Consider the following 12,999-nt stretch of genomic DNA (forward strand, 5'->3'; position numbering starts at 1 on the left):
CCTGCAGCAGGCTTCATATCTACCAACAGAAGAAACGCTCTGTGTAGATCTTAACCTGCAGTTTGTTTCTAACCGTTTCTTCAGCTCTCTTTCTCTCAGTGCTGCAGCCTGTATTGATTCAGACCACAGAAAGCATCGACGCTGCCACCATGTCACACTCTGCTGCAGTGTTGTTTCATTCATGTGGGAAAGCTCGACCCTTCCTGTGGTGTGCAGTTTGACAAAGCCTCCTGTTTTGCAAATTGAATGCACAATTATTTGAGGTGTTGACATTTAGAGACATATTCATGCTGTCTGCTAAGATTTAAAGACCATAACTCTGTCTTCTGTGTTGAGCTGGAGCAGGAGGTTGATTATGGGGACGGGTAGAGTAACAATGTTCAATTTTATGATGCACCATTCAGCTTTCTCGAGCTTTTCCTCTGGTTTTGTTTTGATTTGATTTTAAGACACTCGATCAGGGGTCTGCAACCTTTACTTTCATAGGAGCCACTTTGCCCCAGCTCACCTGATCCATAGCCACTAAATCTACTTTATCTTCACAATGAAGACTAAAGAGCGTATAAAATTCTATATATAGATAAAAACTACTGATTCCTTATCTAAAATAAAAGGATGCTGGATTTATGAAATTTCACATCTGATTTCCTATTTTTTTTATTGAAATGTAAAAAATTGCAAAGATTTCAAAAGAGATTTTGAAATAAAAAAATATGAAAATAAATGTTAAAATTAAAAAAAAAAAAATTAGGATTTCAAAAAACAAGAATTTTAACTATTTTTGAAATTGCAAAAATAAGCATAAAAAATATTAAGCAAAAAAAAAAAATCAAAAATCTGTGATTACAAAATGCATATAATATAAAAAAAATACATTTAAAAAATGTATAAAAAAAGAGGAAAAAAAATAAATCAAAACATTTCCTTAGATTTCAAAAGTCCTGAAAATTTTCTGTAAATCTGAGGAAATGTTTTTGTTTAATTTTTTTCCTCTTTTTTATTTTTTACAATTTTTAAATGTATTTTTCTATATTATATGCATTTTTAATCACAGATTTTTTATTTATTTATTTATTTTTTGCCTAATGTTTTTTTTTTTGCTAATTTTTGCAATTTCAAAAATAGTTAAAATTCTTGGTTTTTAGAAATCCTATTTTTTTCAAAATTTAACATTAATTTTCATATTTTTTAATTTCAAAATCTCTTTTGAAATCTTTGCAATTTTTTACATTTCAATAAAAAAAAAATCAAAACATTTCCTTAGATTTCAAAAGTCCTGAATTTTTCTGTAAATCTAAGGGAATGTTTTTGAAATAAAAAAAAAAAAAAAAAACTCTAAATAGATTACAAAAATTAAAATAAATTAATTAATTAACAAATAAAATGAATTAAAAATGTCAGAACTTTTTAAAGAATTTAAAAACCTTAAAAAATTGAAATTACAAAAATGTCAAAAAATAATGTGGCTTCATTTTTTTTTTTTTTTTTTTTTACAAAATTAAAGAAGTTGTTTCATAGAATTTATTTATTCAAAATAATAAATTTAATAAATTTGCAAAAAATGAAATGGTTGAAATTTAAATAAATAATACAATTAAGAAAGAGTAATAAACTAATCAAGTTCACAAGAATTAAGCAAATGTTTTAAAATAAAAAAAAATGCAAATTTAAAAAAAATTTCTGGGCAAAAGTTGAATCAATTTAATGTCACTAACAAACCTGTAAAGCATGTTTTTAGACTGTAGGAACAAACTCTACGCAAAAATCAAATTGAACCAGGAACCATTTTTACAGTGAGACCAAAGTACCAACCACTGCACCAAGCTGCAGCTCATGTTTCAGGAAACTTCTTCTGAATTCTTGTTCTGTGAAAACAAAGGAAGAGAATACTGCGTAGAATCCACTCCCCCTAATCCAAAACACCAATTACAGGATCCCTCAGATGGTCAGGTTCTGGTCACACCAGCGTCATTTGGAGGATCTGCTGCTGCTGTCCTCTCAGAGCTGTTTCACGGGGAGAGGAACATTTTCTCTCCTCACACGTTGAGTGACATCCTGGAATCTTCTTGTCACCCTGTTAGGCTATTACTTTTGGGCATATAGTGAAAAATATAGGCTCAGTAACCCAGGGAAACTGATTCCGCTGAGGGACTGAGAGTTTGACAGAACACAGCGGTTATATCCAGGTAGAGGCAGTCAGAGGAGGAGATTAAATGTGTTTATTGGAAAGAAAGCAGCAGTTGCCTCCAGGAGGAAATTATTGAATAATACTGGGTAATAAATTGCACAAGATATCGCGCTCATCTTCCCCCTGATGGTCTCACTCTACGAGCAGTTGGAAAGACTTTTCAGACAGACATGGCTCCACAAAAAGGCAAACATCGTGTCTGCTGCCAGGTTGTCGATTTCAGGGGGTGAGAGGACGGCACAGCCAGGGCGCACATTAAACGTGTCAGACCCAGACTCCAATACGGCGTGCGTCTGCCGGCTGTGCAGTGATAAGAACTCAGGGTCTGGGATCATTCAGCGTCTCTGAGCCACGACGCGCAGAGCCGGATCACACAGCTGGCATCCTTTCCCTGTGTGCTGCTCCTTCAGCTCGCTCCCTTCTTATCATGACTCACACTACTTCAAGGCAATTAGCGGATGCAGAATATTAGCCTGGCTTTTGGCCGCCGTGCTGAGACGTTAAATTAAATCAGTGACAGGTTGCATCGCAGCGCAGGATATAAAAAACACGGCGAGATCTGAAGGAAGATGCCATATGTACGAGTTTGTGCCGGCGCCTTCTTTTCTGCACCTTGTGATCTTTCATAGTCTTTCTCATAAGGTAAACATCAACACATCCGTCAGACAGACACACACATTTTATGTGAAACAAGATAGAAGTGATAATCCTTTCAACTGGCAGGAGTAATGTTTGAAAAGAGCAGACGAAAGGACACATCGTCTACAGTAAGTACACAGCTGAAACATAAAAAGTAATAGAAATAGTAAACAGAAAGCAACGAGGCCGTAAAGGCATTCAAGCAAGACGGGAAGGCCAAATAGCTGCAGAATTATAGTATTTCACACAAACCATTACTGAGCGCGCTCTCTCTGCTCTCCATATGGAGAAGGAACGATACGTAGTCAAATTTTACAGCACAAACATCAGGAGTAAGTATCAGACTGTGGTTACGTCTGAGCTGTTAAAGGTTATAGATTTATCCAGAAGATTTCCTCAGAATCTTTACTCTCATTACAGTCATCTTACATTTTCATCATGATACTGACTCCACTGATACTCACCAGACATAGCTGCAGAGGGAGACTGCATTTTACAAAAGGGACAATACGGTGGCCTGGAGGAGTCAGCAGATATAAAAAACACAAATGCAAAAGCCAGGACAAAATCAAAAGGCCACAACACCAATGAAGTATGGCCACGACACCAATGCAAAAGCCACAACACAAAATTCAAAAGCTACAACAAAAAATGAAGGTACAGCCATAACAAGAATGGAAAATCCACTACCCTGATGCAAAAGCCATGACACAAAAATGCAAAATCCATAACACAAAAATTCAAAAGCCAAAACACATAAACGCAAAAGCTACAACAAAAAGAGGTAAAGCCACAATACAAAAATTCAAAAGCAGCAAGAAAAATGCAAAAGTCACAACAAAATGAGGGTAGAGCAAAACGGAAATGCAAAAGCCACCACACACAAATGCAAAACCTACAACAAAATGAAGGTACAGCCACAACATGAATGCAAAAACCCCAACACTGATGCAAAAGCCACAACAAAAAAGAAATGCAAAAGCTACAAGAAAGTAAGGGTAAAGCAACAGCACAAATGCAACAGCCAAAAAACTGATGCAGAAAGCATGACACAAAAATGCAAAAGCTACAACACAAAAATTCAAAAGCCAAAACACATAAACGCAAAAGCTACAACAAAAAGAGGTAAAGCCACAATACAAAAATTCAAAAGCAGCAAGAAAAATGCAAAAGCCACAACAAAGTGAGGGTAGAGCAACACAAAAATGCAAAAGCCACCACACACAAATGCAAAACCTACAACAAAATGAAGGTACAGCCACAACATGAATGCAAAAACCCCACGATAATGCAAAAGCCACAACAAAAAAATGCAAAAGCTACAAGAAAATAAGGGTAAAGTAACAGCATAAATGCAACAGCCAAAAAACTGATGCAGAAGGCATAACACAAAAATGCAAAAGCTACAACACAAAAATTCAAAAGCCAAAACACATAAACGCAAAAGCTACAACAAAAAGAGGTAAAGCCACAATACAAAAATTCAAAAGCAGCAAGAAAAATGCAAAAGTCACAACAAAATGAGGGTAGGGCAACACAAAAATGCAAAAGCCACAACAAAGTGAGGGTAGAGCAACACAAAAATGCAAAAGCTACAACACAAAAATGCAAAAGCCACAACAAAGTGAGGGTAGAGCAACACAAAAATGCAAAAGCTACAACACAAAAATGTAAAAGCCACAACAAAATGAGGGAACAGCCACCACTCAAATGCAAAAGTCACAACACAAAAATGGAAATAGCAAGAGAGCTGCAAAAGTTACAATAAATGAGGGTACAGCAACACAAAAATGCAAAAGCCACCACACACAAATGCAAAACCTACAACAAAATGAAGGTACAGCCACAACATGAATGCAAAAAACCCCACGATGATGCAAAAGCCACAACAAAAAAGAAATGCAAAAGCTACAAGAAAGTAAGGGTAAAGCAACAGCACAAATGCAACAGCCAAAAAACTGATGCAGAAGGCATGACACAAAAATGCAAAAGCTACAACACAAAAATTCAAAAGCCAAAACACATAAACGCAAAAGCTACAACACAAAAATGTAAAAGCCACAACAAAATGAGGGAACAGCCACCACACAAATGCAAAAGTCACAACACAAAAATGGAAATAGCAAGAGAGATGCAAAAGTTACAATAAATGAGGGTACAGCAACACAAAAATGCAAAAGCCACTACATACAAATGCAAAAGCTACAACAAATTGAGGGTGCAGCCACAGTACAAGTGCAAAAGCCACAACAAAATGAAGGTTCACACAACACAAATGCAAAGGCCAAGACACAAAAATCCAAAAGCCACAAAATGGAAACATAAAAGCCACAACAAAACAAAAGTACAGCAACAACTGTAATGCAAAAGTCACAACTGTGATGCAATGCCAAAGACAACACAAAAATGCAAAAGCAGCAAGAGAAATGCAAAAGACACAACAAAATGAGGGTGCAGCCACAGCACAAATGCAAAAGTCACAACACAATGGAAGTACAGCCACAACAGAGGTTACGAGGATAGTTTTCCTTACAGACAGAGAAAAGTTGTGAAGTAAGTTAATTATTGTTTTGGGTTTTTTTTTGCCTTCAGCTATGATAAATGTAACACCAATATTAATGTTATTGATTCATAAAGCACAATATAAGACGATGATTTTAATGATGATAATATGTTTTCCAGTAAATAGAGACCCCCTACGAAGCTCTAGTTACCATAGCTGAAGTTAAAAAAAAAAAAAAAAAATTTCTTACTTTCGCAACTTTTCTGTTTCTGTTTGGATAACCAACCTCTTTTTTATCTTCCACTGTGGCTGTACTTCATGTTGTGCTTTTTGCAAACCATCTGACTCTGACCGGCCACCGTAGACCAATCACACATCCATATAATAATGTATCATCACTTAAAAGCTGAGAGTGAGGAACCTTCTGTTTGTGCCGAAAACTCCAGATGAAAAGGTCGTCCAGCTTCCAGAAAACTTTTGACAGGTAAGAGGCTTTTAATTTAACACTTCCTGTTTCAAAGAAACTGAAAACTAGAAAAGGAAGGAGGGAAAAAGAAAGCCTACACACTTGAAGGAGTTCCCCATTTATAAAATGTGAATGTTTATTAAACGTTGACAAGAACATTAAAACACAGTATCAAGATTCAGCGAAACAATCTATTGTACTTCACCAAAATGAAAAGAAAAAGAAAACAGAGTTAGTTTATGCGCCGGGGCTGGAGAGAACGGGAGGACTGAGGGAGGAGGAGGAGGAGGAGGAGGAGGAGGAGGAGGAGGAGGAGGAGGAGGAGGAGGAGGAGGAGGAGAGGGGAGTCAGGCCCAAAAAAAAAAAAAAGCAGAGCAATAAAGAGACAGGGAGTCTGGGGCTGGAAAGAGAAGAGAGGGGATGTTTTAGGAGCTGTGGAGTGAGAAGGAGTTGGCAGCAGAGGCTAAGGCAATTAAGGAGGTACACAGTAAGAAAGATAGAAGGTTTGGGGACCTGGGGGGTCGATGAGGAGTGTGCTGATGCACTGTAATGAGCGGGATAACTGGGAATGATTAGAGCCTTTTATTTCACCCTTTCATCATCTCTTCTGTCGGAGACACGGGCAGCTGCAGCAGAGAGTGACTGTAAAGGCATTCGATCAACAAAAACACACACAGGTGCATGGCAAAGAATACTTTACACTTAAATAACAAAGAGGGCAACATAGCATTATCAAATATAGTGAGCACAATGTGTCGAGGTGATCTTTAGGAGTGGCTTCACTGGGTTTTTTTAGGGTACGAGCGCAGTTCAACACAGTACCAAAAGCTGGCGTCCACTCTTATGGGGTTCACAATCACAATAAGTAATAGTTCTTTATAGTTATGTAAATCTCTCTGTTATCAACACAAACATCAGGGGGAGGCAAGTTGTACATAAGCATCACATGACTTCAAAAACTCCACAGAGAGACACACTCCTGCTCTGCTGTCTGACCTCATGCACACGGGCATGTGCAAACCCACACATGTGCATAAATACTGTATGTGTACACGCCAGAGACTGGAGAACACATGGATGGAGTCTCCATGATGTCATCCATTTGATTCTGGAGCAGAGTTTTGAAGCGTATCGTCGTGGGACGCCTAACTTGGGTTGAGCTGATGTGAGGTAAAAGAGGCGGAGCTGAGGCGGGCGTCGAGCATCCTGCTGTCGTTTAGGTCTGCTGTACCTCTGATTACGCTAGTTATCAGAAAACTCACGCCGTACAGTGTGTGCTGTTAGAGAAATTAGCTTTTAGGACCATTTTTGTGCTGGAAATATTTCTAAATGTGCCGTTGTTTGAATCGGTGTACTTCTGGGCACTTCCACATCAGCTCCGTTCCTTGTGCCTGCAGGACGCCTCTTGGTACACACACACAGACATCGTAGACGCACACACACTCACAAATTTGCATCCACTCAGACGAAATCCAAACCCTTCCACTTAAGCCTCCTTTTCATCCAACTTGTTTGTCCGATGCTGTCATACTTTATTTTTTGTGCCGTACTAACATCAGAGAGTACACACGTCTGTGCTTTGATGTCGGAAAAAAGAGGTGGCATCAGTTTGAGTTCCAGCAGCTCCGTGCTAAACGTGACACGACGGGGGCGAGTACTTTCAGTAACACATTCACAAACGCCGCCCAGCCGCTGCGGGGTCATCCAAAGCCACGGTGTCGACTGTAAGTCCACCAGAGGTTTGCAGTGCCTCCTCTAAGAGTTATTTTTGTGCTGTGGGGTTGAAGGGAGAGTCACATTCCTCCTCTTTGCTCCATTCCCGGTAGAGAAAGGGGGAAAAAAAGTCCCATAAATACATTTGATTCTTCTTTTCTTTGAACAGGTGGACAAGTCCGTGTGCTTAAGTACTCTTTGTGTTTTAGCATAGTAAGAAAACAGGTTCACATGCTCTAAAAGTCATACACACTGTACAATAAAATCTACTCATATTTTTAAAGCTTTTAGTACATCCAAAGAAACTCAATGAAACTCTCAGAAAAGTTGATTCACCGGCTCGAAACAAACATTAAAAGACGGAAAAATAAGTATTTCAGCCAACAGTTTTTTTCTTCGTGACTCTTTTTTTTTTTGTTGTTTGCTTGCGGCGATCCTGCCTCTGCCATAACACAATATAGAACTCCAACTCTGAAGAAAAAGACTGATTTTTTTTTTTTTTTTTTAAGAGCATCAAATCTTATTTTACAACTTCCTCTCTCCATTTGCAAGACAAGAAAGTGTGTCGCACAAACATGTCCTGAAATAATCACTCGGAAAAGAACAAAATGACAAAGAAACCGAGAGAGGAAATGGGTCTGAGGAATCCAGATCAGTGTGGGAAGTTATGACAGTCTTTGATTGTTTTCTCATTCAGGATCTCTTGCATCTCCCCCTTTCTGTTACACGTACATTCATCCAAGATTTTTTTTTTTAACCACGTAAACGGACAGTGAACGTATGCTAACCATGCGTCATGTTTAGTCTTTAGCTGAGATGCTCTGCTGAACCCGTGACAGGAAATAGATACTGTTAGAGATCTCCGTCTGCCTCCTCTTCCCGTCGTAGACACACATACATGCGAACGCACACAAACGCATGTACACAAAGTGCTGGGTTACCATCTGTGAGTGCTGCATCAGTTGGCCAGTACTCAGCTGGCAGGCAGATCAGACAAAGTGCCCAATATGCTCCCTAATGGCCCAAGTCAGATGAATGGGATCCTCCCGTTGTCTCTTTTTCTCATTCTCATCCTTTTTGCGCCTCCTCTTCCTCCACTCGGACTAATTTGCCTCTTGTCAAATTGTTTCCTCATTCTCTCTTTCGCTGTCTCCCCCTCTCATTGTCCTGGGCTTCGCTGCCAATGTACCCTGGTGGATCTCATTTACAAAGATCGAGCACGGAAATGTGATGCTGTGAAATTCCTGAACAAAAAGGAGAAAATAAAGGAACTGGATTGTTTTGTTTTTTCTCTGCTGAGTATATTTTTCAAGCAGCCCTCTTCATTCACAGATCGTACAGCAGTGGGTAGTGAGATGGAACCACAATCTGACGGCCATGTTGGCACAGACCAGAGGTATTAATCAGTCAGTGAATTAGTTTCATTTAGTTTCTGCCAAATCAAAAACACTTTGTGGAAAGGGCAAGTCTTCAGGGCTTTTTTGGTGGAGGTAAGAGTGACTCGACACATCTTTGACAAGCAAGCCCTTGGGAACACTGGCAAAAAGAAAATCCCATTAAACAGACAGAAATCTTGATTGGTGGACCGCCATCTGCCACGATAGTCTGATTAAAAATGACCTTCTAGTCAGGAAGAAATTTTACACAAGACTGGATTGAGTGGTGGAGAGATATCTGCTGCACAGTACAAAACCCAGTGGTGGACTGCCATCAGCCTTATTGGCTACACTAGAAGGAAAATGAATCAAGGTGGGGAGAAACCTTGAACAGGACCAGATTCATTGGCCAGGAGATTCCTGCAGCCCTGGTCAAATTGAAAGAAGAAAAAAAAAGACCAAAAACAAAATTTAAGTCAAAAGGTAAAAACTTAAAACAAGACAAGATTCACTGGGGGACAGCCATCTTCCATATTTGATGCATCAGACAAAAGCTAAAGGCAGAAACCTTGAACAGGACCGGATTTACTGATAAGGAGAACTCTGCAGCCTTGTTTAAATTGAAAGAAAAAAAAATGAAAAAAAATTTACAGGTTGAAACCTTGAACAAGACAAGAATCACTGGGGGACAGCCATTTCCTGCATTTGCCAAACAAGACAAAAAGTTAAGTTAAAGGCAGAAATCTTGAACAATATGAGACGCAATTTTGGACTGCCATCTGCCTCACCAGCTAAACTGGAAAAAAAAATATCCACAGGTGGAAACAATGAAGAGGCCCAGACGTGTTGGCAGACCATCATATTCTGCAGTGGCTGAGTTTGAAAACACTTTCATTCAGCCACCGGAAACCTCAAACAGCACCAGACTCAAAGGTGGACCACCATCTGCCACATTCGGTAAATCAGAAAAAAAAAAAAAGTCCGTGTCATAGGTAAAAATCTTGAACAGCACCAGACTCTGTGGTAGTCCGACACCTTGGTACAATTCGGGAAAAACATTGACCAGGCAGAAACTTTGAACAAGACCAGACTCAGGAATTATTTTCCACCTGCCACATTGGGTAAATTATAAGAAACTTTCCAAACAGGTTTAAACTTTGCACAGGACAAGACTCATTGTTGGAAAGCCATTAGCTGCATTGGCTTTCATGGAAAACTTGTATCTAACAGGTAGAAACCTCGAACAGGACCAGACTCAGGGATGGACAGCCATCTGCTGCATTGGCCTAATCAGAGAAACAAGGACAATGGTTGATGTAATCGTAGTCCAGACCAGGAGCGGGGGTGTTTAAAGCTAGCATGAAGCCAGCAGCCAAATGATTGAGGAGGAGCGATAAAGGGGAGGAGACATAAGGAGGCAAACAGCAGTCAACTCAAAGAGGTACTGTACGTTTTAGTGAATGAACAATATCAAGACAAGTAACTCCGCCAAGCTTCCAGAAATAGTGGTTTGTAATGTTCCAGAGGATTTCCCTCATCCTTTTGCTCATTTATTCTCTCCATCACGCGTGGGTCGTATCTTCATCTCAGAGAACTTGAGCGAGTATTGCCAGCCGGTCCAGGAGGACCACTCGATGCCATCGGCGTACGAGGTGTGCTGACCGCGCAGGTACTGGCCGTTCAGGTTGGACGTGTGGCAGTTGCGGTACCACCAAGCACCGTGGTAGAAGGAGGCGCAGTTGTTCTCTGAATGGTCGTTGTCCCGGTCTTTGGTGGTGAACTTCATCCCGTTGTGCTTCTGCAGGGAGTCGCCTAGGAGTAGAAAAAGACAAGGTTTTAATGTGCTGTTGTTACACAAAGAGGGTATTTAAAATCAAGTCACTTTAACGTCTGGTTTCTTCAGAAAAAAAAAAAAAACAGTTCTCATAATCAAGAGCAGTTGGGCAGCTGAGGAGAGACAGACTTTCTGAGTAACAGACATTGCTCCCCCTCTGTGTCTTTCAGCAAAATATTCTTGGATATGATACCAGCAACAAGTAATTAGACACACATCATCCAAATGGTGGAGGACTTTCCAATGAACCAAATTTTTAAACAGAGAAGAAAAAACAGAGAAAGCTCAACTGTCATCTGGAGTGTTACTCTTCAGGGGGTCAGACAGCTTCTCTGCTGACCCTCTAGCTCTTTTTTTAATAAATCCCAGGATGATTTAATTACAGTGGCTGTCTAGATAAATTTCCAAAATATGAAATCAAATTAATTCCATCTTTTCTTGTAGTATCAATACAGAATATGTGGATTTGGAGTGTGTGAAGAGCTTGCACCATTTTAATTAACCCCCACCATACCAAAATGTGCTCTCTAGCGCCACCTAGGCACATTAAAATGGCAGTAAGAATGACATAGAGAGATCAAACCAACCCCAAAATATTTGTCTCATCGAGATGCACAAATTATAGACAGACACCTCTGACTTGTCTCAAACAAGAAGCTTGTAATTTGCCTTTTAAAACAAAACAGGGTCACATTTTTGGTCCTTCTACAAAAATGATCTACTCCTAGGCCATAAATGGTATCGGATTGAAACTCGCTGGGATGACAGAGGTGGCCCTGTTTTACAAAAGTGTAGATGGATTTTGTTGTTTCTCAAACGGTTTTTGAATGGCAACCCCTCAAAGTTGGTGAACCCGAAAGAAGACGTTTCAGCTCCCCCTATGGCAGTAAGAATGACATAGAGAGATCAAACCAACCCCAAAATATTTGTCTCATCGAGATGCACAAATCATATACAGACACCTCTGACCTGTCCCAAACAGGAAGCTTGTAATTTGCCTTTTAAAACAAAACGGGGTCACATTTTTGACCCTTCTACAAAAATGATCTACTCCTAGGCCATAAATGGTATCGGATTGAAACTCGCTGGGATGACAGAGGTGGCCCTGTTTTACAAAAGTGTAGAAGGATTTTGTTGTTTCTCAAACGGTTTTTGAATGGCAACCCCTCAAAGTTGGTGAACCCGAAAGAAGTGGTTTCAGCTCCCCCTATTAGACTGAATGGGCGGCCTTTTACCTCGAATGCTCAAGGAAGTTTGTTGAATGTAAACTTTGAGATTTATGACACACAAGACTTGGATTGATTGATTGATTGCAAATTAGTAATAGGATATACAGTACATATACAATTTAGGTCAAAATGTTTCATCAGTTAAAGTGTGACCTGATTCATACTTCTTCACGTCACCTAGCTTAAATGCTACATTAAACAATGCACTTGATGACAGCTTTTACAGATGGCTTCATAAGGGCACCCATGGTATCATATTTTAACTTGCCTGGCCGCTGACCAACCCACATAATTAACGCTGTGGAGAAAGGCAAAGCAATAAAGAGCTGGGAGATGCATTGTCTCTGTGCCTATATTTATGATCACAATAGTAGGTCTGCACCCCTGGAATCAAATTGCAGAGCTGAAAAAGTTTTCCCGCTATATTTCTCACCAGTAAATTCGCTACATAGATGACTTCTTCGCAGCCCTGCTGCTTTTAGAGGCTTACAAGAAAAACTGAAAGCAATGTTCTCTCAGTTACAGTGCCAGACCTTAAAGTCTTCAGCAAATGGATGTTCAAAGAGGTAATAATGTTCAATAAACTCCCCATACTTCCCTTTCGCTCCGTCCTTCCTTTTCTCTAAAGCAGACTACACACCGTGAACACAGGTGGATACAAGAAGGATGAAACTGTGAGCAGAATGAAAGAGTGCTCACAAGCCATCAGGTAATGGCTAACAACTCGTCAGGGCATAAAAAAAGACCTCAATTGCCCAGGATGTGGCCACCCAGCTCTTTACCCACGCTTACTGTCCTGTGCCGCTTCCAAATTGGCATTACCATGGTAACCAGTCAGCGTTGGACAAGGTTACATGACAGGCGTGTCAGATATTCCCGTCATGTGTTGCTCAACATTGGGAGGGGAGAAATAGTAGGGGCTCAAAAGAAGAAAAGGAAGAGTCTATAGTGGCAACAACGGGATAATGTGGAGAGAAGAAGCAGAACAAAACAGAGCCACTTAAAGGCTCATTTGCAAGGCGCTGGGTGTCACCTTGGTGGCTGGGGGCTG

General features: G+C 39.9%; 1 protein-coding gene across 2 annotated transcripts in view; it reads right to left on the bottom strand.

The window, feature by feature from the left end:
• Positions 1-5,947: 5,947 nt before the first annotated feature.
• The window catches only part of fibcd1b (fibrinogen C domain containing 1b), a 307,211-nt gene continuing 300,159 nt past the window's right edge, over positions 5,948-12,999 (bottom strand). For both annotated transcript variants that reach the window (XM_074690004.1, XM_074690005.1), the window contains one exon: positions 5,948-10,697. In XM_074690004.1, coding sequence (XP_074546105.1) covers positions 10,432-10,697 — 266 coding nt within the window. In that variant the 3' untranslated portion in view covers positions 5,948-10,431. The remainder of the gene's footprint in view (positions 10,698-12,999) is intronic.

Source organism: Halichoeres trimaculatus, unplaced genomic scaffold (assembly GCF_033239565.1).
Source record: "Halichoeres trimaculatus isolate MK-OKI-2021-1 unplaced genomic scaffold, fHalTri1.1 fHalTri1_scaffold_16, whole genome shotgun sequence".
NCBI lineage: Eukaryota > Metazoa > Chordata > Actinopteri > Labriformes > Labridae > Halichoeres > Halichoeres trimaculatus.